At 38.0% G+C, this 27,415-nt stretch overlaps 1 protein-coding gene across 1 annotated transcript in view; it reads left to right on the top strand.

Annotated features, from left to right (window-relative positions):
• Positions 1-18,191, top strand: part of FAM83B (family with sequence similarity 83 member B) — a 44,471-nt gene extending 26,280 nt beyond the window's left edge. Inside the window, exons 2-4 of the mRNA XM_036381072.1 lie at positions 4,991-5,155; positions 13,633-13,757; positions 15,836-18,191. Of these exons, the coding sequence (XP_036236965.1) occupies positions 4,991-5,155; positions 13,633-13,757; positions 15,836-18,191 (2,646 nt within the window). The remainder of the gene's footprint in view (positions 1-4,990; positions 5,156-13,632; positions 13,758-15,835) is intronic.
• The last annotated feature ends 9,224 nt before the right edge of the window (positions 18,192-27,415 follow it).

The following is a 27,415-nucleotide window of genomic DNA, read 5'->3' on the forward strand; positions in this document are numbered from 1 at the left end:
CAGAATTTGCTTTCATTTTGAAAATGGTGGGAATGAAGATCTCTGAATCATTGAGTTGCAGCCTTTGGTCAGTTTGGAAGTCTCCAGCCCGGCCTCCTGCTTAGTGCATGGCTAGTGGTAATATCTGAACAGGTTGCCCAGGGCTTTATCCAGCAGGGGCTTGAAAACCTCCAGGAATGCAAACTGGACCACTCTGGGCAACCTGCTGTACTGCTGGGGTGTTCTTGTGGGAATAAGGGGTTCCCTATATCCAGGCAGAACTGCTCTCGTTTCAGTGTGACCATTGTCTTTTGTCCTGCCACCACTGCAAAGAACCTGACCTTGTCCCTTGAGAACTTCCCTGTAAAGTACCAGGAACTGCTGTAAGATTCCCTGAAACCGTCTTTGCTCCAGACTGAACAATCCAGCTCCTTCATGTGGTCTGCAGAGGGACAGTGCCCTCTTGGTGGTGGCCCTTCCCTGGACACGCTCAGGAGATGTTTATTGATAAGTGAAACTGTTGGAATTGGCAATTTCTTTCTGGATAAGCCTCTGAATAGAGTTAGTTTCTGAAGGTGAGAACTATCTAAGCAGTTACAATGCACATGGATGGGCCCAAAGTAGCAGTAACTTACCATGTAGCATAACAGGCGCCACAGAACTGAACATTGCCTCCATTATGTCAGTTATCCACTCTGTTGCCATGTTACCATGTACATAATCTCCTGTTTATCAAGGATATGCAGGATATTCCAGCTATAGCTTCTTGTTTTAACCAACAAAGAAATGTATATGTGTCTTTCATGAACCTTGTCACTGGTACTTTTTATAGGAGTCTGTCATTTACTGAAATTGAAGATTAAGAACTTTGAAAGAATGAAAAGAATACTCTGTATTTGTACAGAGTGATGATAGTTTAGAGATACTGAGCTTTAAAATGGTACTTTCCTCACTAACATGCAAATTAAATAAATCAGCTTTCTGAAAAAGATCCGTTTAGGATATTTACATAAAAATAGTTCTATTCAACAAAATTATACTTTCCTCTCTGTATTTACATGTTTTTAAATGCCAAAGAATGGTGTATAGTTTACTTTTCTGTTGCAAAGCATAGTCTTAGTGTCAAGACAGTAAGAAGGATAATAGCATATGGCTCTACTGCGGCCTCCAGTTAAATTGATCATCCTGTCAGAGTCCTTAGGAGTAATTTTGTGCTTATTGACTTTAGCAGATTTTCTTGTTCTGTAAGGATGTCATTGAAACCAAATTTTAAGCTTAAAAAATAATCATCACTTAAAAAAAAAAAGAAGAATGGGTAGATAAGATAAAAATACTAGCAGTGACAATCAAAAGATAATTCTGGGAGAAGAACGCTAGCATAAAAACTGGTTTCTGCATTGTCTTCACTTTTAGTTGATCATTGAAATGTTCTCTTCTATCCAGTACCCACCCAGGTGGTGATAGTTCCCTCTTGCTGTGCATAATTTCAGTGCTGTGTGATGTTATGTACAGCAAGTGTCTGCTCTATCAACTATTTTCTCCTTCCTGTAACATGCTTGCTTAGCCGTTCCCAAATGAGGGTCATTTTTGATCAGGGTGATAATCAGTTTGACAAGGTTTGGAAAGTTCTCACAGAATTCTGGTGCTTTCATCAAAAAACTGCTGTACCCATCCAGTTTTCCTGGAATGGTTGGAAGGCCACAGTATTTGCTTCAAAAGCATGAGTGGTTCCTTTTAAAAAGATCTTTGCATTGTGGAAGACAAATATGCTTTGGAAAAAAGGTAGTTTGTAAGGAAACCTCCTGTATGACATTATAGCTTTCTGCCTTGAGGAGGTTTTCTTGACTCAGTATAGTATTGTTATGACTAAAAGAAACAGGATGTATGGAATAGGCAATTTTCTGAGGTATTTCTGCAGTTTGAATTATATCAGTTTTTCTTCCTTGCTGGAATCCACTGTTGTGTTCTTGTAAGTACCAGGGTGGAAATTAGCTCTGCAATTGCAAAAACAAAAGTAAAAACACAGCAGTGGAATCTTTTCTTCCAAAGTGATGCAGCAAGTAACTAATCCTGCAGCTGGTTTTGCAGCTTTAATTAAAGGTAGGTACACATTATAGAATACCTCACTGAAGTAATTTCCTAATCTTGGTCTCCTTAATTAATCAAAACTTGGAACCTTGAATACTGTATTTGCTTTGTCTTTTCCCATGTGCAATACTCCCTTCTGCTGCAAAATATGGAAACAGGAGAAATGTACACACACCCCTATTAAAAGGGGGAAAAAAAAAAAAGGAAGTTTAATACATTTAAAGGCCAGACTGTTCCATGACCTTTATGGAATCCACTCTTTCTGAATGAAAATTTATAGTTTAGGGTCAAACATCTGTTTTGGTTTATGGAAATCAGTATGCAGAAATTACCTTATCACTCTTAATGACTTTTTACATATTGCATGTATCATATGTGTATTGTATGCATTGTTCAAATTTGGCACTCTTCTCCAGCAGCCAAGCCTAGTTATGTTTGTGTTTAATTGAGTGTTGAGTGTTGCTAAGAGTAAATGGGCAGCGTAATGAGGACATTCAAGAAGAGTCACCTCTGGTTTGTAGGAAATACACAAATGGATGTACTTGTATCAGTGTATAACACTAATGAATCTATTCAGGATTTTTTTCTTACGTTTAAATTGATCCTAGAATGCAATGGGCACCCATTCCTTGAAGATCTGAAGAAAAGAAAATTCTAGGAAGAAATTAGGGAGTTCAGAGGAAGGGGTAAACAGGTAATGAAACAGACTCAAATTTGAGAACAGGTTATTTGCTGGTCTTTACCTACCATATTTGATCTGTCTTGGCAGTTTTCTTCTCAGACACAAGTGAAACAAGACAGATGAATAAACAGGGTTGCCTTGTTCAGTTAACACTGTATATCTCAGAAACAAGACCAAGCAGAAGGTGCAGTCTGAAAGTGATGAGATCCTTGGAGTCAAGATAAACATTCATGTTTTCAGTCCTCAGATAAAGAAACATATTCTGTACTGGAGAAAAACACGTTTAGGTTTTACTTTCAAAAAGTCAGTAAAGAAAATGAGGTAGTGCATTGGCATGTTACTTAAGATATTCAAAAGAATGGAATTCTTTGATGCTATTCAGTTCCTCTTTGACTGGTGGATTTGTGAAGACTTTATTGCCAGGTGACATGTAATGAAGAGGCCAAGTTCGTTCCTTTTCTCTTATTCGGGAGTTGTCTTTTTACTTTTCTAGTTGTTTTCATTGTTATTTTACTTTTGCTTTATGTAAGTCTTCTCTCATTTATAGTTCTAGTGATTTAATTACATGTTCAGCATAAATGAAGCTTTTAGTTCTAAGCAGGTGGGATTCAAAAAAGGTAATTTGTACAACTGACTGGAGACATAACTTTTACCTGGTTGTGTGCAACAGCATTTACCTGTGTGAGGTAAATATTTCAGTTCTAGAATAAGATGAGTACTTGCAACTTAACAATTACACCTTTAAAGTTGATGTATAGGTAGTTTAAAGATTAGTGAAAATGGTAAAACCTGCTCTGATATCTGTGAAAGGTTTTATTTGGTTTGAATTTGCACCTAAGACATCTCATTGGAACTTGTCATGAAAATACTAGTGGATAAAAATAATACCTTTACAAGTTACACAGACCCTGGTTCTTCCTCTTATTTCCTTTCACGTTTCAACAGTAGTTCTTCCCAAATTACTAAAGTTATGTCAACAGTACAACATTTCTATATATGTATATCCAAAATACCACTAGAGGGACATTGCTTTTCCAAATCAGACACACTTGCTTTATCCCTGTGGATTGAAGGGTGTTGGCAGCTGGTGTTCAGCATGCTGATCTTCTTGAACCAAGCTCTCACAGGCTGAGAACATTTTGTCCCAGTAAGAGTGCCTCCAGCTCTTCAGTGTCTGCCTATTAGCTGCTTCAAGGTACAAAAATTTTATCTGATTTTTTTTTTTTAATGCATCATGGAATTGTATTTTGAAGGTTTTTCCACAGCATTTGTATTGCTGTTTTTCCCTCCCTTTCTGGGAGGGAACCCTTACTGAGTTTCCTTTTCCCTCATAAAACCAGTCACTACACACACCCATGTCATGGTTTAACCCCAGCCAGCAACCAAGTTCCACACACCCACTTGCTCATTCACCCCTTTAGTGGGATGGAGTAGAGAACTGGAAAGAAGTAAACCCTTGCGGGTAAAGATAAGAACAGATTAATAATTGAATAAGTAAATTTACTATAGTAAAGTACATTTTTACACAGAAAGTAAAATATTATAATAATAAAAGGATATGATTGGTATTTATAACAATAATTGTAAGTAAAAGGATAAGAGAGAGAGAGAGGGAGAGGTAAAGCCCAATAAAACAAGTGATGCACATTACAGTCGCTCACCACTCACTGACCAATGCCCAGAGAGTCCCTGAGCAGTGATGGGCCCCTCCCAGCCAACTCCCCTCAGTTTGCACCCTGACCCTGACATTCTGCAGTGTGGAATATCCCTTGGGCCAGTTTGGGTCAGCTGTCCTGATTGTGCTTCTTCCTGGTTTCTTATGCACCTGCTCACTGGCAGAGCATGGAACACTGATAAGTTCTTCACTTGGGGTAAACTCTACTTAGCAACAACCACATCAGCTTGTTATTAACAGTTTTCTTGTGCTAAGTCCCAGCCACAGCATGGTACAATCTATTAGGAACAAAATCATCTTGATTCCAGACAAAATCAAGACAACCCACAACTCATTTTGCTGGACTTTGGTACTTGTGGCAAACATCACCCAGGTGCTCACTTGATTTCTCAAAAAGAAGATCCAGTGGTCTTCAAAGCTTTCAGGTTTAGTGGAACTACATAGGAATTAGAACATTTTAATGTGTAAAAATATTAGTGTATTTGCTGCTCAGTGCAGGCTTCAGTGAAGAATTCTATATATGATTTATACAATACAATAATTTGTGTCTTTCCTGTTTGATTCAGGTCATTGCCATTGTTATGGACATGTTTACAGATGTGGATATTTTTAGAGAAATCGTGGAAGCATCTACTAGAGGAATTGCAGTGTATATCCTGCTTGATGAATCGAACTTCAGTCACTTTCTGAAGATGACAGAGAAACAAGGCTGTCAAGTTCAGAGGCTCAGGGTAAGGCATACTGTCTTCCTTTGCATGAACATTCACTACTTACTCCTCCACAGCCCACTGAAAAGTGATTATTATTGGAAGAGTGGTTATTAAATACTAATTTTTCAAATTAAAAACCAGGTGTAAATAGGTAAGCTCTCAGCAGAACTTCTCTACAGATATATATATATTTTTAAAAGCATCTTTTTCAGGTGTCAAAATAAGAGCATTTCATAGAATATCATAACTTCCATATATATTTTATAAAATATTTTTCCATTATTGTGTATTTAGGAATACTGAAAAACTAAGCTTCTTTTTATCCTTTCTCCTATAGTTGCCTGCAGATAAAGTCATAAGACTTAGATAAATTCGTGTACTCCATTTCATGATTTCTTCTTAAGGTTCTGCATTAAAATACTTCAGGAGGCCCAAGATTCTATTTTTGTAGTGTTTTCCTGAAAATCCATATTTCCATGTCTGTGCTTTGTCCTATTCCTTTTACACATTAAATATGTAATTTTATCCTGTAAGAGAGATTACAAGATGACATTTACATTTTGGTGAGATGTCCTGCACTGCCTAAACGTTTATCAGGGATTAGAATATAAACCATGAGCTGCACTGAACTGACATAAGTGCTTCATAAATACTTGTAGGTTTACTGTACTGCTGGCAGTAATAAAGGAGTTCCAAGGATGTTGTCAAAGTCTTTTTGCAAAGTTCTGAGCACTGCCTTAACTCATAGTTCCATTTGAAATTGCTTGCCTGTTCTAAGAACCCAGTCCAGGAATCGCAGAGAGATGTGGTGTATTTTTGAGGATAAAGAAGACTTTTTGGTAGATGTTTGGAGCAAACTCTATTTTATACCCTTTTTTATTCTGTAGTGTTGACTTATATCCTCGGAAGTATTCCCATTCTACTTGCTGTGCTTGTTTCTTTGTCTCTGGTTGCCTAATACACAGAGTGATGGGAACTTCTGAGGAAAAACCACCAAAACTGTGGTGTTTTATAAACACTGGTAGTGATTGCCTTCATGAAGTCAGTATTTGGCAGTACTTCCATATTCTGGAACTTGAGATATCACCATTTGCTGATTACTTGGGCTAATTATACCATAGAGGTTGCCAAAAATGGTCTATGTCCATATATGGAATGAGTTTTTTCCTTCCAAAATAAAAAATCAATTAAGACTGTCTCATTCAAGTGATGTCTCAAACATGCCATATGCACTTTCAAAATATGAAAACTGTTTCCATGAACAGTTGTTTCAAAAGCTTACCTTCCTTGGATTCAAGGTTGTCTTTTTAAGGCAGTTTTATAGACTTCTAGGTATTTATATTATGGTTGAAAATTTAATATACATAGATCAGAGTGGATTTTGTATGGATTAGTGGGGATTGGAGAGGTTTGTATGCAGCCTCTTCAGTGACACTATGTTTTATAGGTTTCTGGGTTTTGGTGGGAGAAATAAAATACATCTTTATTCTGCAAGGTTAACTTAGAATACTTTGAGTTTAATCAGAAAATAAAAAATTATGCCAAAGATCTAAGCAATAATCCTGTTTTGTGCTGAGTTTCCAGTTTAGCTTGTAATAAAGCTGTTCAAATTAATGGTCTTCTCATCCATGGGCTACTCCCAGTGACTGTTGCTCTGAGAATAGCAGTTTACTAGCAGTTCAGAGAATAGCAGTTACTCCTGCAGATTAACTCCTGTGCCTTTTTAGAGGATAAAAGGGAAATGCAGGTGACTATGAAAGAACAGCCAGTATTTTGAAGATGTTTTCTCCCTTTACCTTTTTCACATTACTCAAGGTTCAGAAAAAAGATAAACATCTTCAACTTTTTGTACTCCTGGCTTCTAGTCTTGCCCTTCTATTCAGTGAAGAGAAGGGCAAGAAGAGAACAGAGCTGTGTGGGTCTATTGTTTTTCCTGAAAATGTAGCACCAGCAGCATTGGTCTTGTTCTTGTCTGGCATGATTTGGTTCAGTCTTGTTGGAGTATGGATGATGCATCTTAGTCCTTGCACTTGTGATGAGTTTTCTGCAAAGTGTTTCAGACTCAACACCTCTGTATCTTTTTCTCTCCCTTTGAATCAGTTAAACCTGAAATGCACTAATGAACAATACTGTATTTTTTAATTCACATTTACAACTAAGTAGTCTTCTGTATGGAAAAGAAAGAGGATTTTGTTCATAAATCTTCATTAAATGTCTGTGCAGACCGTTTTTCTCATCTGAAGTCTGACTCCAAATTCAGGGCATGTTTTCTTCTTTTTTGAAACATACAGCTGAAAAAATGGATGGACCATATATCTGCTGTTATTTTGTGAATTCCGTGTAGAAACTAGGAAATCAGGGGTTACTAGAATAATTTTTAGTCTTTCCTGCAGCATCTTTTCATGTAGGTTGTTTTTTACTCAATGTTTACTCAGTATTTTACTCAATCTTGACATCACATCCATCAGTGAAGCCTGAATAATTCATTTCCTGTACTTTCCCATTACTCTTTTCCAGTTTCATTCATTTTCTGGCTGTACTGCATTTGTCCTCAGTAATTAATTGCTTTGTTTCTTTTTTTTTTCTTCTTTTTTTTTTTTCCTCTACCTAAGCTTCTTTGATTAACTTTGTCCCTGGTCTGACTTACTTGGTTAGCAATTCATTTGCATAGAGAGATGAAGAGTTGTTACAGATTCAAACTTTTTTTTCCAGGTGATTTTTCAGAAAGTAATAAGTAATTTTTTTTTCTGCTACTGACAGGTATCTTATTTGATATGAGGTGAGACGGTGGAGGTTCTATGCTCTGTAGGAGCCTCGTTTTTACTCTTCTGCTAATAATGAAGAATCATTTTGCTACAGGAGGATATTGAAAGCTGTTTGACAGGACCTGTTTATTACCTGATAATCCTCTTAATATTTTTAATGAATTGAGGGAAAGGGAAAATTAAACCACTAATTGATTTTACTTTCCTTCTGTGAAATCTACTCCCAGATATGCATGTTTAAATACACAGTAGGAGCTGCTCTTGAGACCTGCTTGCAGCCTGTTTTTCCTCACTAGTGTTACCAAAATCATCAAAAATTTTCCAGTACTTCCACATCTAAGGCAAATTTGGTTATTAAATAGGCACTCGCAGCATGATGTTGTATCTGTGGGCAAACTTCTGTGATAAGGGCCAGACTACAGTCAAGTCTTGAGTGGTCATTGAGTCATATTCAGAGTCAGAATAGAAGCAAACTTAAAAACTACTTGGCATTTGTACAGCACATATCTGGTCAATGGCTACTTTTTAAACTGACAGTCTGTCACAAGTGGAATCATCCAGGGATCAGTTCTGGGCCCAATGCTGTTTAATATCCTCATAAGTCATCTGGATGAGAGGATCAAGTGTACCCTGAGAAAGGTTGCTGGTGATACCAGATGGAGTGAATAACTGGGCACTTTGGAAGGGAGAGGCACCCTGCAGGAGGGCCTGGATTAGCTATGAGTGGGCTAGCAAGGCCCTTACAAAGTTCAGGAAGCATGAAGATAAAGTCTTGCACCTGGGGAAGCATAATCCAGGAGTGCAGCACAGGCTGGGATATAGCCAGCTGGGGTTCTGCCCGTGGCAAGCTCAGTGTGAGTGAGCAGTGTGCTGCTCCTGCCAGGAAAGCCAGCAGCGTGCTGGGCTGCATCAGCAACACCATCACCAGCAGAGATTAACAAGTCATTGTCCCACTCTGCTCAGCACTTGGAGTAGTGTGTTCAGTTTTCATCCCCACTACTTAAAAAAGATCTGGACAGGCTGGAGAAGGTCCAGAGAAGGGTCACAAAGATGATCCAAGGACTGGGAAGCTGCCATATGAGGAAAGGCTGAGAGAATTGAGTTTTTTCAGCTTTGAGAAGAGAAAGAAAGACCTGATCACTGTGTTCTAGCATGGAAAGAGAGGCTACAAAGAGGATAGAGACTCATTTTTTACAAGGAGTTACATGGAAAGGATGAAGGATCTTGGGAACAAGTTACTCCAGGAGAGATTCCAAGAGGAAACTTTGTCACAGTGAGACCTATCACTGTGAAAATAATTGAAATAATTTCCTCAGGGTAGTGGTGGATTCCTCAACACTGCACGCGTTTAAGAGTCAAGGGGGCAGGTGTTGGGCCATCTTGACCAGACTGTACTTTGGCAAAGAATGGTTGGATCAGATGATCCTTGAGGTCCCTTCCAATCTGGTATTCTATCATTCTGTGACCTCTTTTGTCTTACTAGAGAAGAGAGGCACAGGACAATAAATAATTATAGTAATGAGGAACAGTATGAGAAATTTGACTGTTTTTCCTTTGAAATTGTTAGGCCAAATGTTAGGTAGGCATCCATTTTCGTCTTTGTAAATATTTTGACAGCAAATACAGGGCAAGTAATGGAACACTGATAAAAGCAGTGCCTACAAATAAAAAGTGCTGAAATGAAATGTTTGAGACCAGTATACTCACTGTACCTAGTTACCATATTTGAGAGATTTTACTAAGGAAAATAAATGTGTAGTAGTGGATAATACTTCAAAATTTTAAATCATGGTTATGTGGCACTCTCTGGAATGAAAATGTAAAGAAAATGTACAGAAAATGTACAGAAAAGAGGTTAGAGCTTGTTTCTTGTTCATCATTGGGTCATTTAACTGGATAGCACTGGTGGCTATCCTTAAACTGCAGCCACTGGATGTTTTAAATGTTCCTGAGTGTCCTGTAAACTCTTGGACAAGAGAGGAGATCCATTTGTAAATGAGTGATTGCTTTCCCCACAATGATGCCGTGATGAGCACACTGCTGTTAGGACAGTCCTATAGCCTGAGGATGAAGCCAGGGCAGGAGTTTCATTTTGCCCAGCACTTCTTACCAGATGGGGCTTGTAATTCAGTATGTGTATGCTTACTGCTTCTAATCCCAAGTGAAATGCATTGTTTCCATATTCCAGATATGGTTTGGGTGATTTGGGATTTTGGGTGATTAATAAAAGCGTGCATTCCTGGCACCTTAATTAGAGGGTTTAAAGCTGGTGAAGAATGCTGGATGAACTGTGCAGGAAAAGGAAGTGTTATGTGAGAAAGGTAAGCAAGATCTCTGCCACTTGTCACGTTCCCATCTGGTAATGGATGACCTACCAAGAGAAGAAAAGAGTTCAGAATCAGGGAATAGGGATAGAAAAGCTACAAGGGGGAAAATACTGAAGAGAAGGTAAACAAAAGCAAAAGAGTGACTACAGTGACTACAATTTTTTTTTTAACCTCCCAGGAATTTAATGTAAATAAATGTATTCCTTTTTTACATATGCCTACTTAAACTTATATATCAACTTATGTGTACCTAAGGCAAAGGTTTTTTTGGGTGTAGTATGGTAATTTGCAAGCCATTAGACTTGGTTGTGGCTCCAGCATTGATTCCCAAATTATGTCCTGTCCAATACTGATCAGACATTATCTAAGGAACATTTAATGTGTTCAACTGGCATGTCTTTAGGCCAGCATTACTTGTTATGGGTACTTGAAAATGTATAAGCTGCTCTCAAGTTACCTTTTTCAAATTATAATGACATAAATATGATTAAATATAATTAAATATGTCTGAAAAACACATATAATTATGTGGTATATAGAGCTGGGTAAAACAATCATCAAAGTAAATGCAAATTTCATTACTAATTCACAGGATTTTATTAAAGTAAGGGGTTACTATTATGGTTATCTTTAGAATGGGTAAATTTCAGTATTTTATTCTTTTTCAGGAATTACTATTTCTGTAGTATTTATCTTTCAAATAAACGCTTTTAACATAATTAGTTGAAGCTTGAGTAGCTGCTGGTGAAGAAATTATTTTCTTCAGTGGGCTTGTTCAAAGTTCAACAAAATCATTTGGAAAAGCACAAAAATTGATTTTCGTCAAGAAGAAAACTTCTAATTGGAATGCAGAAAACTTAAAAGACAGAACATTACGTCGGCAAAAGTGATTAGCAGTTAGAGATGCAAATTTATGTTAACCTGGCATTCAGTAATGCAAATTGGGTTGTTATTAATTCTTTTGTAGCTATTTCTGAAAATAGACCTAAGTATCCACCTGTATTTTTGCTTTTAAATTTTTTACTTTTAAAATGTTACAGCACTTCTAGATGATACTTCTTGTATTTATCTATTTAAGCGATAAACGTTATGTTTTATATTTGTTAGACATGTTTTACATTTGCTAGACAAACAAAAGTAATTCTTAAATGCTGTCTTTGTACATTCTAACTGAGTTGAATTGAGTACATTTTAATGGAGCTGAGCTTTTTCGAAGCTTGACAAAAATGCAGAGCAAAAACTCTCCTAACAGTGAATGAAGTTTAAACAACTTTGATAACTTGAGTTAAACCCTAATTTTCCAACTCAGCAGCTTTTAAGTGTAACTCTTGCTTCTGGGGTTGGATTTTTCATTTGATGGAAGTTTCAAGAAACCAACACTGAAATATACACTGATTTAGAAAGCATGTGTTATTTGGAAATGTGCTTTCATATCATGGATACATGGATATTTTATCCTAATTTTTGAATTTTCTGTTTGGAAAGATAATGTGAATTGGATTGTAGTAGATGCTATCTTTAAAACTCCTACAGCCTCTATCTACCAGTACTTCATATGTTTTAGGCAAATGTAGAAATGCTCCCATAGATAATGAAGGCTTATGTCACTGTATTGCAAACTCAGTCACACTTTATAGACTGGAATTTTAAATGAATTTGTAAGTTTGAACATCTCTACAGCTTCCCTGAGGATGGGAAGTGAAGAAGGAGGTGCTGGTCTCTTCCCCCTGGTATCCGGTGACAGGATGTGTGGGAATGGTGCAGCCCACCACAGGAGGTTTAGACTGGACATCAGGAAGCACCAAGGGAGTTGTTACACAGTGGAACAGGCTTCCTAGGGAAGTGATCAATGCCCCAAGCCCATCAGTGCTTGAGAGGCATTTGGACAATGCCCTTAATAAGTCGCTTTAACTTTTGGTCAGTCGAGAATTTGTCAGGTAGTTGGAGTAGATGATCATTGTACCTCCTTTCCATCTGAAATTGTCCTGTCCTATCCTATCCTACCCTACCATATTTATTTAATCCTCCTGATTTCGCTGGAATTACCATGTACAGAGTCTTTTCCATTTGCTTCATGAGCAACCCTTCCACCCATAGCTGACCTTTAGAGAGCACATCTGCTGTGATCTGCAGCCTGCCCTTGTGGCAGTCCTGTTGAAGTGTGACATTCCTGTCTACTCACAGGTCTTACATGCCACCATTTCCATATGTACAGAGTATGTCGTAATCATGTAGATTCTTGGTTTTTACTGCCAATACTAAATTATGGATTTTACTCCCTCTGGAAAGCTTAGGGTTGCTAGAAAAAATACTCCAAGGCTAGAAACCACAGTAAATATTGTGATCACTCACAGTTATCTTCCAAGCTGCTTTTATCTCTCGTGAAGCATTTTGTCTCATATTTACATGAAGTAGTTGCTTGTGGGTTGGTTTGCATTGAATATAAATTTTAGATAAGTAAGCACCTTTTGTGTAACAATTTCTGTTAAATGTGTCTTTTTTTCTACATCCCCATAAGAACTTTTAGAAAATTGTTATTAGTACAGTCCCTGAGGTATAGTAACAACTTCTTTCAAATTTTCTGTTTCTATGAGCATAAAAACCCAAGTGACAGTAGAGAGAGAAAAATTACAAGATGCTGACTTAGCTGAATCATCAGTAATTTAGTTTCATCAGTAATCTGGGATAAAAATTCACCATATCTTTGAGATCCAGTGTGGAAAATTTCCCAAGTGCCATTTACTGAGTTTGCATGAATAAAGCATAAAGCTTAATGGAATTCAAAATCAGCTGCTGCATTGAGTTTGTGCTACCTATGCATGTTGTGTTAGTGTCTCTGAATTTAAAAATGGGATTGATCTCATGGTGCAAAGCTGATAGATAAATTTTATTGGTGGTAAATCTGCAAGGGATTCTAGCACCAGGTGGTATCATTCAGTGGATGATCTCAGAGTAGGGTATATGTATTTGTAGATACAACAGCCTTGTTCAATTAAAATAAAAGTGATCCTGGCTTTTCTAAGTGTTCTCTATGATTAGCTGAGGTACTTGGAAATCATATAAACATGTGCATCAGCTGATGGAAATAATTTTTTTTTGCAGTACAAAACCTCTTTTCCTTTGTTGAAGGTGTTTTCTGCCAGAACCTCTTTTCTGAAGTTATCGCTATGGAAAAGCAGAATTTCATTTTCTGAGGCCTAGGGAATCTCATCAGTCTTGAAGCCAAAACAGTAACCAGCCATTTTGGTCCCTAGGTGATAAGTTGGATCAGCATTTCATTCCCTGCAGAATTTATTAATATGTAATAATTTAACTTTTCTCCTACTGCTCCTCTGAATTTTAGCCCTCTGAATGTTAAACACAGACTACAGTAGATGAAATAAAGTGTTTGGATTGTTTTTTTCAGAATATGAGGGTGCGGACAGTGAAAGGACAAGATTACTATTCTAAAACAGGAGCAAAATTCCATGGAAAAATGGAACAAAAATTCGTTCTTGTTGACTGTAAGAAAGTCATATATGGTTCTTACAGGTAAGATCAATCACTGAAATGTCTGTAGCAAACCTGTCATCTCATTACTGCTGCTATAGCGAGTTTTGGGGTTTTGTATTTGTGAAAATTCTTCTGGGGAATCACATGAGTAAATTTGATTTTGTTTTCTGTAATTTAACAAGCATTCATAGATACTGATTGCTAACTAGCCTAAGAGAGCCTCTGTTCATTTTTCACAAATAAGAAATAAAGGATATAGGTTTTGCTACAGCCGAAGAGTTGTAAAAATAAAAAAATCCTGATTTGTCTTATGTTTTCTGAATTATTCTTGTTTAACATTCACTCCAGAGAAGTGAGTGTCAAATTTTTTTCATAAGATAGTTCCTCCATGTAATAATCTAAAGCTAACATTAGAGACTGATTCTGTGGCTCTCTAGTATATGATAGTCAAAATCAAATTTGCCCATGTCTCTTTCTGTGTTTGGCTAAGTTTCTGTATTCTGTTTTCCTTTATATTTTCAGTGTATGTGAGCAAAACAGGCTGGAAGAACTTAACAGCTTTGCAGAGCTGGAAAAAACCTAAGTTAAAGCAGAGAGAGTCTTAACTCACATATATTTAAATATTTTCCTTCTTTTCATGCTACACTTTTCTCCTTTGCCCAAGTAAGTTAGTTTCTGCCAGCATAGTGCCTGGGTACCAGATCCACAGCCACTGCCTTTCACAGATTTCCACCACTGTAAGCTGTTGAAAATCTGACCTTTTATTTCCTCTAAGACTCAGCCAGCCCCAAATTCAGACTGACACGTATAAATGGTAGTGAGGTAAGTGACAAGTTCATAAATGACTCAGGGTAAGAGACTGCAGGGACAGCCTGCATGCTTTGACATCTCCACACCACTGTGTGAGATGACACTTCATAGTCTCTGGGAATGGGATAGGTTTTCTCATTCCAATTTGAAAAACAACACTGCCTGAACACCTTGCACCACAGGGGCTGGAATCATCCATTTCTGTAGAAATTAGGCCACCTTGGTAAAAGAATCTAGTGATTTGTTACAGGAAAAACAAATCTTTCTGAACTCTGTCACTGAACTCAATTTAAAGTTCAGGGTTTTTTTCCAATATTATACGTTGTTCTTAATTGTGAACATTAATAGGAGAAGAACTTAGCAGCATGATTTGATTTAATCTTGATACGCTGTAATTTCCTGAAAAATACAAAAACATCAAAAAAAAAACAACCCCTTAATCAGTAAGCTATTTTTGTGAACAAAACTAACCCATTTTCTAACATCTAGAAGAAAAATGCAAATAAATAAATTCTTTATTTTTTCCTTTTTTCGTGAAAAATAGGATTTCAAAACAATTTTTTCTTTCTGTAACCTAGAAATTGTATGTTTTTCGCTCCATGATATTAGCCTTGTTGCAGCATCCTTAATGTACATGTTAATTTATTTTATCTCATTTAGTAGCTGTAAGTTAATTGCAGCTACTTAGCTTTGAGCATGTGTTCAGTCTTTTACAGCAGAAAAAAGTAAAAAGCATTATCAAAGCATTATCATTGCAATTAAAAGAAATTTTCATATCCAATGCAATGTGCATATTAGAAAATGTAAACTTTTTTCAAATTCTGAGGTGGATCTTTTTGAAAATCTTTAGAATTAAGTACTTTCAAAATTGCTGAAACACTCCTGCATGTTATTTCAAATGTATTTTTTTCACAACATAATCACACAGTAACATTCTCTGACAGAAGAGGTAATTTAGTGAGTACAGGTTAGTCCTGCCATAGACTTTGTAGAAGTGATTTTTTTCCATTAGGTATTTGTACTTTACTGTTCTACATTTGTGAATCCTTTTTTGGAATACTTCTTATAAGGGCAGTTATAGACTCATTCCTGCTCCCACTGAAATCAGTGGAAAAAACTCCATCTGAATTAATCTGATGTTAGATTAGACCTTCTGAGTCTAAATTACATTAATCATACCCTCAACTTATTTATTTAAAAGGTACTTTTACAAACCCAAGGTTTGTGTAAAAGCTTTCTTCTCAAGAAAGACTGGTATAATACTTAAGCTCAAAAGAACTGTATCTAATGGTCATTTGTTCTTTCAGCTTTATGTGGTCATTTGAAAAAACCAACCTCAGCATGGTTCAAGTTATCACAGGACAGCTTGTTGAATCCTTTGATGAAGAGTTCAGGACGCTGTATGCCCGTTCTTCCGTTCCCAGCTCGTTTGCCCCAGAATTAGTGCGGGTGAACAGTCGCAAGACGCTCTGGGATAATGACACATACCAACATTCAGTGTCTTCCTTGGCTTCAGTTTCTAGCCAAAGAAACCTTTTTGGTAGGCAAGACAATGTTCTCAAGATAGATCCTCTTTGGAAAGGTCGTGGAAGATATGCAGTAAATGAAATAGATAAATACGGCTTGAGAAATCAAGCCTATAATAAGCAACCATTTAATCCAGCTTTTAATGTTCAAAATCCAATGCAGCAGTATCAACCTAGTGAAAAAAATGAGCACTGGAAGAGACATAGTTATGCTGGGGAGAAGCCAGAAAGGACACCTTACCTGTTGCTCAACAGAGCTATTAACAGAGCAAACAATCTACCAAATACTTGGAAAATGCCATCTGATAGTCTTAGTATTGTGTCATCATTACGAGGAGGATATGCCAATAACTACAATATTCCCCAGCAGAGTTTTGCTGATCAGTTCTCACGACCAAAGGTAAATCTTGCAGAGAGAAATTCAATTGTACGGAGGTCTTTTAATGGGACAGACAATCATATCCGCCATCTGCAGCAGAGGATGCCAACCCTTGAGCACACAACAAAATCATTCCTACGTAACTGGCGAATAAAGTCCTACTTGAATGACCAGTCAGATTGTCCAGTAGAGTCAAATGGGTCAGCCTTGGGTGACCGATATGATAGCTATGACACAGCTGAAAATATTAAAGCTCATGCGCTCTACTCTCATTCTCGCTTGCGGTCGTCGTTGGTGTTTCAGCCAACTTTACCTGAACAGCAGGAAGTAAGCAGCTGTGCAAGTTCTTCAAATTCAACTATAATTGGGTCAGAGGGAAGTGCAACACCCAAAGGGACATCTAACCATGCTCCCAGTGTGGAAAATGGAACGGATAATAATTTAGAGGAGCTTAGCACAAACTCTCCTCTTAAATCAGATGCACCAACAGGCCACAGAATTCAGGTTGCAGATGACACAAAACCTAGGGTAAATTCAAATGCAGCTGGCGACTCATCACTGTATTTGTACACAACGCTGTGTACAGACAAACATGCAGAAAATATGAAGAACCTTCAAAATGAAAATATGCTCAAAAGGAGAAGTTTTCCCATGTTTAATTCCAAGTCCATATTGGATCCTGGTACCAACAAACATGCATCCAATTATGTTTACAGCACATTGACTAGACATAGACTTAAGCAGCCAGTTAGTCCAAAACTTCCAGAAGACATGCTGAAGAGTGCTAAAAGTTTGCACAGTGTAACCAGTCACTCACCACAGGAGGAAAAGGACCTGAAAGGAGAGCTGAAGAGCCCAACTGCTAGCAAGGCAATCTCCATGGCAGCTCTCACTGAAGCTAGCAGGGAGGAGTCCAGTAAGGATTGCACATCGAAGAAAGAAAGTAAGAATTCCCCAAGTTTTCTGAAGAAAGGATCCCAGAAACTGCGGTCACTTCTTAATCTCACACCAGACAAGAAGGAAAACTTGTCAAAAAACAAAGGTCCTGCCTTTTACAGAATGTGTAGTAGTTCTGACACGTTGGTTTCTGAAGATGAAAATCAAAAACCGAAGATTTCTGAAAATAAAACAGATTCTTCCCCAAGGAGAAAAAGAAATTCATCATCAAATTCTCAAGGTAGTTTGAACAGAAGTAAAGAAGATGTCACCAGGAGTCCAACAAAGTCTCCAAAGTCTCCGAAGTCACCGAAATCTCCAAAACCTCCATCTGATGAGAGCAATAAAAAGTGTCCTCTCTTGTGCCCCCTTGAAAGTAAATTCATAGAAACTGCAGGAGATCCATCTACTCCAAGATTTAATACAGAACAGATTCAGTATCAAGATGCAAAGGAGATCTCCACAAATGCTACTTCCGAAAGCGCTCCTGTTTCTGCTCTCCAAAGAGCAAGTTCAGTGGCACCACAGCTGACAGGCTCAAAGCACCAAGAAGAGCTGAGGTCTCGTTTGAGTGAAAGGCGTGTTTACAGTCGCTTTGAGCCGTTCTGTAAGATGGAAAATGCCAGCCAACCTGCAGGAAATGCAGCCAACAGCAGTTCACATCTCTCAGATATCAAAACCAAGACCTTAGGGAATAATTATGGCAGGAGTAATCACATGGTCAGCTACAACTCAGCTGCTTACCACCCATTGCAGCCTAATGAAAACAAGCTGAGAGGATTTATGCAAAAGTTTGGGAACTTCCTACACAAAAACAAGTAATGTTATAATTTTGTTGATTATATTGTAATACAGCAAGACTGGCAAAGCTGGACATAATCTTAACTGGACAAAGACTTGTGGCTAACTTTTGTAGAGTTTACTTGGATTTCTTCTTGGGTCTAGGACATTGGAACGAATGTACATATTTTTAAAAATAATTATTCTAGAATTGTTATACTTAAATCTTCACAGAAATTCTCTGTCCAGAAGATGTTTCAAGGAAGTTGTTTATAGTGTTGATATTGTAAGATTAATTTTATACATTTTCCTTGTGAAGAAAATACATTCTAGTATATTTTAAGATTAATAAATGTGGGGTAAAAAAGATGGGGGATGTTTTTTAAACTTCAGTTAATATTGTCTCCAAAGATTTGCCCTTCAAAAATAGGATAGCACTAGGAATAGTAAATAGTATTTTTTCAGCATTTATGTACACTTTCAAATGATAAACAGAAATGTTAATGCATTGCATGTTACTTACCTTTAATTTTTGGAAACCTCTTTTAGGTTTCATCTTGTTAATAATTTACCTCCTAGCATCTATTGAACTATTTGGGCAGTAGATGGATCTGTCTTACTTTATTGAATTTTCTGTGTAATATGATATTTTTCTGAAGTATTCGCCATACAGATTTGAAAGTGACCTTAATTTGAGTTTTCACGGACTTGTTTACATGGTTAAACTAGTGTGAATGTAGAATGAGCATTAAAACAGCTATTTCTAGAAAAGGTGCCTTGAACATAACCCTACAACTAGTTTAAATTTCAGTGCATTAATCACATTTGTACAGCATGCCAGCATTCTGTAATGTCTTCACTAAAAAAGCTTTTTTATTACATTTTTGTATTTGGTGTTTAAAAAAAATTCTGTGGACTTCCATTTCTCAGGTAAGTTTTTGAGTTTCACATGCAACAGTCTGTTTAAAGTGTTGGCAGATATTTTTGCAACTGCGGTCTTTAAGTGTGGCCAGGTATTTTGTGGCTTTAATGGCCTTATGTCAGGATGACTATTACAAGCTTGCAAGGAATTAGGTAGCTAAAAGTGAGATTTGTAAAAATCAACACATCAAATGATAGGGCACCTTTCCTAAGACAAAGAAAGTACCAGTGAAGGGTGATAGTAGAAAGTGTTAAACTTCAGTGAAGGGATCGAGGCACCTAACTGCAGTCTAAGGGACCTTTGGTTTATCTGAGCCTCTGTATCATAAAAAATTTCTCAGTAATAGGTGACTACAGGTTAGTGCTCACAAAAACAGAGGTGTGGTGATGTGTTTGGGCAGCAGCATGGCATTCACTTCTCATCTGCAGTGCACAGCGAGAACATTCAACTGGCTTAGCCTGTCCTGGGTGTGAAGTTCGTGTCTTAGAAGGACTCCATAACCATTTAGCTGTAAGATATTCTGTGACAGTTTTGTTTAAAATTCTTTTTTTTTTTGAAATTTCACTGCTGAAAGCTTAGAATTCTTATACAGATCTTTGTGTTTCAGGAAAGAGTTTTAGGAGAAAACTTCAGTCTCAGATCTGAAAGGTCCCACAGTGTTCTATGGAGGAGTCCACCATAAAGGTCTCGTCATCATTCTTCAGAAAGAAATACCAAAAAGGCAAAAATGCACCAGTTAGATGAAGTCAATTTGTCTTATCTACCTGTGACCATGGGAATAGATTTTAAATGGAAATGTACTTCTCACTGAGAACCTGCTCAGGTTCACATGAAGTCACCATAGTTACTGTTCCCATTGTTCATAGTAACTGTCAGTGATTTCAATGAAGCAATGTCAGCTTTTTATTCAAGGTCTTAGGCACCTTTTTTAGGGCTCATACATCATAGCAGTAACTGTTTCATTGTGGGGATGCTAATTATTTATATGACTGACAAAGACTTGCATCTCAGTCCTCTGCTGAAAGTTTAGGTCCCTCCATTGCTTGTGATCACAAAAGATTTTATAGATTTCTTGGTGAGCACTTTTTTCATTCCCTGATGAAATGCCATAGTTACTATTTTTCCCAAAGAAACATTTATATTTAAATATTCTGTCCCAACAGAGGCAACATGTTCAGACCCAAGATAAAGAGTGTCTTAGTTCTCAAGGCATGTTTTCAGCATGGGCACAATGTACTTCCACAGCTGGGCAGACACCAGCAATGCCATATTGTACTTTTTAAAACACTTAAGAATTTTTAGCCAGTTGGACATTTGCCCAGGTTAGTACCTGAATTGAAGTGCAGTTGGTGCTAAAAATGGTGGGGTTAGTTTTGGGAAGATCTTTAGTTTTCCTTTGTACCCTAGTGATCTCTGACAAATGCTTGTAAGCAGAACTATATTTGGGAAGGAAATGAAAGAGGGAGAACAAGGGTCTTGGGCCAAGTTTAGAAGAGCAAGTTCTGTCCATATTGAATAAGCTTTGGGAAATCTGTACTCATAAAATTTGGAAATATTTACTGTATTTTTCAAAGTACATTGCTAATTAAAGAGTCTTCATAAGGCAGATATTTTAATTTACCAAGTCACCTGTGTTTGTAGATATATGTACTGCTGTTTTTTACCTGCAGAGAAGATTAAGATCCTTCAGTGAAGAGCCTGCTCATAGACTTGATAGTGCAAAAAGAAAATCTTCGTAGAACTAGCATTTTTTTTTCATTTTCAGCTCTCTTCTTCTCAGAATTCCCACATAGGAATGGTCTGTGCTCAGGCTTGATCCGAGGTTAATGAAAATGAATTCCATGGACCTCAGGGGAAGTAGGATCAGACTCTTAATGTACTGACATCCCTATTTCAGGAATGTAACAAGACCCAGTGCTGCTTGGGGAGGATAAGGCTCTGCTTGACACCATGGGAAGAGCAGCTTAATGCCCTGCCTGCAGCTACAGCTTTGAAGGCTGGGAAGCACACTGGGGAGGTCCACAGATATTGCAAGGACGAAGTGTTCATTTGTTCCCTCCAGAGCCTGTGTTAGTGGGAAAATGCTCACCCAGTACTGTCTGATGTACTGATGTCTGATGTGATAGCCTCATGTCTCCATGGGAACCCAGTTGCCCATAAAATAAGAAGGAAAATGTAGGTGGCAAAAAAATCCGTCTATCAGCAGAGAAAAAGGATGTGCAGATTTCTGGAGGGAAAAGTTGGAATTTGTGTTTTTCAACGTCTTTTTTCCCAAAGCTTGTCTTGATGTTTCTGCCTTTCCAAAGAGATGCAGTTCATTCAGTGTGTCCTAAATGTGCATTTCATGTTACAAGTTTTACAACCCGCACACACCCAGTGCACCTCCGGTTTTGTAAGGCTGTGAAGTAATTGCTGTTGCCATGTGTGATGGTCATTTGGCCACATGGCTTGGGAGTTGTGAAATCCCTAAGAAATGTCACATCATTCCTGCATTAAATAAAACAACATTAGCACTGTCACACATCTCTGTGAAAGCTGGGTAGAGTTAGGCAGTGCTGAGGGTGCTGAGTTCCCTCAGGAGCACTGCTGGGAGCAGAAGGCAGTGCAGCTGGGAGATGCAGGTTCCTCATACAGTGCTCATTCAATTTGTGTCACAAATAAACTACCCCTGCATACAGTCATAATATACAGTGAATAAATTGCTTCATTTCTTCAGCCTCGTAATAAACAGCTTTTGCTGCCTCTCAGACTGCAGAATTGTTGGTTGATCTCTTATTAATGACCTTGCACTGCCCTCTTTATTCATGCTAACAAACACGAACTAGATGTGAAGAAAGATTATAAATCAAGAAAGAGTGAGTTTCCAGCTGTCTAATAAATGAGGATAGTAGTATTTGTGACAAACCTGGAGAAAAACAAAAAGCTTATCAGGCACTAGATGTTTGTGCATAGGTGAAAAATTACTATTCAAAGACAACAACTGTTTGATCATTTTTCAGCTTTCTGAGATGTATTAAAATATATTGTGGTTTAGAAGACATCATAAAAAATACTAAAATCTGTTGCAGGACAATGTAAAAATAAAATTTAAATTGACTCTACCAAGCTGTATGATAAATACATATGTTTTCTCATTTGTAGCATTATGTGGGGTAAGCTGTACCATCAACAAGTAGCTTTGCAACTGTGTAATGCAGAGAGATCAGTAAGGTTACCATGGTACTTAGTGTAAGTTATTCCCCATATCAGTGTTGTATTGCACAATACAGTACTTGGGGTTTTGTTAGTTTGTTTTCATTTAAGTCAGGAGAGTTAGAGCAACATAAAGCTGCAGTAGTTCATGGGTAATTGAAGCATGTTCCTCCAATTTTGCCTTCACTTGCACAAGTACGTATTCCATTAGCACCCCAGTGACAAGAGGAGACTGCATTGCTCAAAGGACTTTCTTGCCATTTCATTCCTTATTTCAGAGTGGTGCTTACAGATAGATGTCTGGGTACCTTTACTCGGGGTCTGAAATCTTTCACAATTTTCAGCTCTAAGAGTTACAGTTAGGTCTACAATTGTCACATTTCACATGATGCTAAACATGTTGCATGTTCTGAGAATGCTTTTCTGTACTTATAAACAGGATGGAGAAAACATTTGCTCTTGCTCAGAACAGGGCTCCTTTGCTGTTAAGCAAAGCTGGTAGTTCTGAGTTTGCTTTTGTGATGTTGACTAATTAAGTCATAAAACTTGTGCTGCAGACCCTTTGGGCTCTGTTGCCCTTCTCTGGACACACTGGTGCTGGACACACTCCAGCACCTCAATGTCCTTCTTGTAGTGAGGGGCCCAGAACTGGACACACTGTTCAAAGTGTGGCCTCACCAGTGCCAAGCACAGGGGAACAATCATTGTCCTGGTCTTGTTGGCCACGCTGTTGCTGATCCAGCCTGTCCAGACCCCTCTGCAGAGCCGTCCTACCCTCCAGCAGGTCAACACTCCCTGTTAACTTGGTGTCACCTGCAAACTGACTGAGGGTCCATGTGATCTCCTCACGCAGATCATCAGTAAAGGTGCTAAGCAGGACTGGCCCCAGCACTGAGCCCTTGGGAACACCATTGTGCTGGCTGCCAATGGGAATGGATTCCATCCACCAACAGACCGTACAGCCAGTTTTGTACCCAATAGACAGTGCACCCATCCAAGCCATGAGCATCCAGTTTCTCCAGGGGAATGCTGTGGGAAATGGTGTCCCTGGCACTCAGATCAGAGTGGACAGGCCTGTAGTTTCCTGCATCCTCCTCTGGTCCTTGTAGGTTGACATCACATTTGCTAACTTCCACTCACCTGGGATCTTCCCAGTTAAACAGGACTGCTGGTAAATGAAAGGGGCTCGGTGAGCACTTCTGCCAGCTCCCTCAGTACCCTTGGGTAGATGCAATCCAGCCCCATGGATATGTGTGTTTAAGTGGTGCATCAGGTATCTCACCATTTCCCTTTGGACTTTGGGGGTTTCATTATCCTCTTCATCCCTGTCTTCCAACTCAGGGGCTGGTACCCAGAGAACAACTGGTTTTACTAGTGAAGAGGCAAAGAAGGCATTAGTACCTCAGTGTTTTCTTCATCCATTGTGACTATGTTCCCCCACCCCCCCCATCCAAGAGAGGATAGAGATTTTCCTCAACATTCATGTTGATGATGTGTTTATATGTTCATAGAAGGCTTTTTTATCTTTTTTGTCTTTTCTGGCAGTTGCCAGGTTAAGTTCCAGATGGGCTTTGGCCCCTCTAATTTTCTCCCTTTTTCCAAAAGACATAAATAATTTTTTTTTTCATATATGTCTTTGTGGATTTTTACAAAATATCTCTGTGTTTTTCTGGAGGAGAACCTGGTTTGCTAAAAATTACTTGGCATCCCTTCAGAAGAAGCTTCTGTCATGGCTATGCATCTTTCTTTCACCATGTGTGTTGAAATACCTAAAAATTCAATGGTTAAGTGCAAAAGATGGTAGTTGGAGGGAAAACCAATCATTTCTGATGTGTGGGCCATGATACGTGCTTATTTTGAAAATGTTACTTCCATATATAAATACAGCTGGGAAAAAAATTGCTTCTTGTCTCTCCAGAACACATGGAATTTATGCCAGTTGAAGTGGAAATATTTGAAAGACTGAGCACCAGTGACAACATTTTATTGTGTTTGAGAAATGAATGCAACTAATCGATTAGCATTCAAACAGTGGACTCCTACATGTCTATTGTATGTCTGTTCTTGCCTCATTTAGCAATCAACCTGCTCAAAATTCAGACTGATGGTCTACAGCTTCCCAAGCTCTTGAATATTACTCTGAAGAACTATTCCAATGAGGCATTAAAAACATGCTAGATTTTTAAAGTAGGCCATCCCAGGATAAAGCATACCACGCACACGTTTTCTTAGATTTTGGTATTAAAACTCTCAGCGCAATCCTACCTGATGTATTGTGGGTAATTGTTGACTACGTACTTTCATTGTTTTGTTTGAGTCATGTCTGATTTCTACCCATGGCAGCACCACATTTAGACTTCATGTCTAATATGTGTCTTTCAAATGTCACGTGTGCTGGTGTGAAAATATTCTGATTTCAGTTTAGATCAATCTTCTTTAAAGCAGAGTATGTGGATCTGCGATGATCCATAAGAAGAGGATATGGACGTGAATTTGAATTACTAAAAAAACAAAGAGACAAAACTAAAAAGCATTTGCAGGTATCTTAACACACAGCAAAGGAAACAAGTAAAATCTGAAGATGAAATCACAAGTGAATATTCATAATGTTTTACCAGTTGAACATTTTACCAGTTGAAAATGAAAGGTAGTGCACCAACAGGGCAGGAAACATAATAATCAGGTGCTCTTTGGTTAAAAAAAGCTGAGCTACTAATCCAGTAAAAGCTGAGATACTAATCTAGGTGCAAAAGAAGTGTGAGGGATGGATGCTACAAATACACAAGACCCAGAATGGACTTTCCTATGTAATTTTGGGGGGGGGTGGGGAGCATGGGAAAGGAATTCCAAGTTGGTTTCTATACTGACAGGTGTAAAGGACTGTGCTGGTTTCATTTAAAACTACTTGATATGTAAATCCTTTTTTCCTAAGATGGAACTCCTGGATTACATAGCAGCTATGTTATGGGTATACTGTGTTTGTACAAATACAAACCAAAAATTGCCTTGAAATAATTTATTACCTTTATTTTTTACCAAATAAAATGTTTCTTTTACAGCTCAGCTCATTTCTCTGTTTGGTTTTTCACTGGCTCATACTGTTATTAACAATTCCTATTTCAAAATTTTAAACATCTTTTAAAAAATGCTGACATCAGAAATGTTGAGTGAAATGTTAAAAAACTGAGGTTTCAAAGCTGTTTTTTGGTAGCATCACTGTTTGCAGAACTGTTGCACCTTCTATGAGACCAAGAGCTCACAGAAACCACAGAGAAAGGACCAAAGCCAACATCACTAAAATCAAGTATCTGGAATAAAATATTGGTATAATAATAATGAAAGTAAGTGGGATCAAAAATGTAGGGGGGTAAGGTCCACAGTGTTAGTATCCCATGTTTGCTTTCAGAGCCTTCTGTCACTTCCTTGCTGTAATATTTTGGGTTTGTTTGCCTTTCTGTTAATTCTGCCTTGCTAGTAATGTCAGGTTCAATAGTGTTTTCTTTTTCCTCCTATCTCCGACTTAATTTCCTCTTCCCCATTTAAATGAAACATCCTTCAGAAAATCTGTTTGACTATCTCTTGCATTGTACTTGCTACTGGAAAAATAATTCCCATCACATGGCTTGTGAGAATTTACTTCTGACAACTCCATGCATGAGTTGTACCATGGGATGGCTCATGAGAAATTGATATTGAATCCTTAATATTTGCTCAGTGCCTGTGAAAAAACAGTAGAAAACATAGTAGCCTTTCTGAACAGCTTATGGTCTATATTTAGACTTAATGGAAGAAGGAAATTAAGACAAAGAGAGGAAGTTGGTGCTTTTTCAGTTGTAAAAGGTGAGGTGATTTACACATATGGAGACTTTGATGGTTGGGGTTGTGGCATGATGTCTTCAGGCACCGGTGCACATACCTGTATGCATAATACTGAGCCTCCTGCTTGTGCAGGAACTTCTACTTACATTGTAATTTAAGTAAAACTCATAATGGTTCATTGAGTTCAAGTCTTTTCCCAGTTCCCACACACAGAATCATTATAATAATTACTGCCTCCTCTCCTTTACTTTGTGTTTTCCTTACTTAGGACAACCTTACCCTGCCACCAACTCTGTGTGCATCATTCTGAAATGTATGATCAGTAAGTAAATATATAAAAACCAAAACCCTTTTCATTTTTGGGACGTATCAATTGGATTGAGAAGGAAGGTATGCATATAACCTAATGAGGACAAGACCAATGAATGTTATGAGTAGGGGGTTTCTTGCAGGAAAGTATTTGCATGCCAGTTATTACTGAAAATGTGAGAAAAAATTTTTTGTCAAAACTTTTTTGAAAACAAGAATATTTAGAGTTTTGGCAGAATTACTTTATTATCCAAGGATTCCTCATAGCTGAGTAAGAGCTGTCATCCCCTTTTGGCATATAGGAATCCCAAGGCTTTACTGCTGCTGCATGCCAGAGTAGCTGTGGCTGCAGACATGGATGTCTCCTTGTTTTACTTCCATTTGGTCCCTCTGCCTTGAATTTACCAGTAATATGGTGACTCGGAGAGTCCATTTCCAGCTGTGCAAACTGGATCTTGTTTAGCACAAGCACGTTCCAAACTAAAGTCTTGGTAAAGTCTGTATCCATAGTTTGGACTCAATTGATCTCAGAGGTCTTTTCCAACCTAACTGATTCCGTGATTCTATTAAGTGCCAGTAAAATTGCAGATCTTTGTATGTACTAAATGGCCTTTCCCTATGTATCTCAAAAACAACAAACTTTCACACTGTATTTGTGATACCCAGCTATTTTTATCTTGAAGTAGTGACTAGTAGGACTTGGGGCACTATACTGTGATAGATGTCAGTAAGTAGAAAACCCTTAAACAAAGAAAAAAATAATTAACCATTACTCTGTGTGCAGTGGCCAGTTTCAAATCAGTTACCCATGGTCTTCACAATTGTTCTGCTCAACTTGCTCATCAAAACAAAAATATCTTTGTGCTTTCTAAGGTGGGGCAGGCATGTGGCTCTTAAGTCTGTTCAAGTCTGTTTATGCCTACACCAGAGTGATGCAGAGGACTCAGCCTGTAAGTGGATAAATCAATGGGGCAGACAGGCCTTGGGGTCAAGATGTTCTCAGAAACTCCTCATGATTGTTTCC

This window comes from Molothrus ater, chromosome 3 (assembly GCF_012460135.2).
Source record: "Molothrus ater isolate BHLD 08-10-18 breed brown headed cowbird chromosome 3, BPBGC_Mater_1.1, whole genome shotgun sequence".
Lineage (NCBI taxonomy): Eukaryota > Metazoa > Chordata > Aves > Passeriformes > Icteridae > Molothrus > Molothrus ater.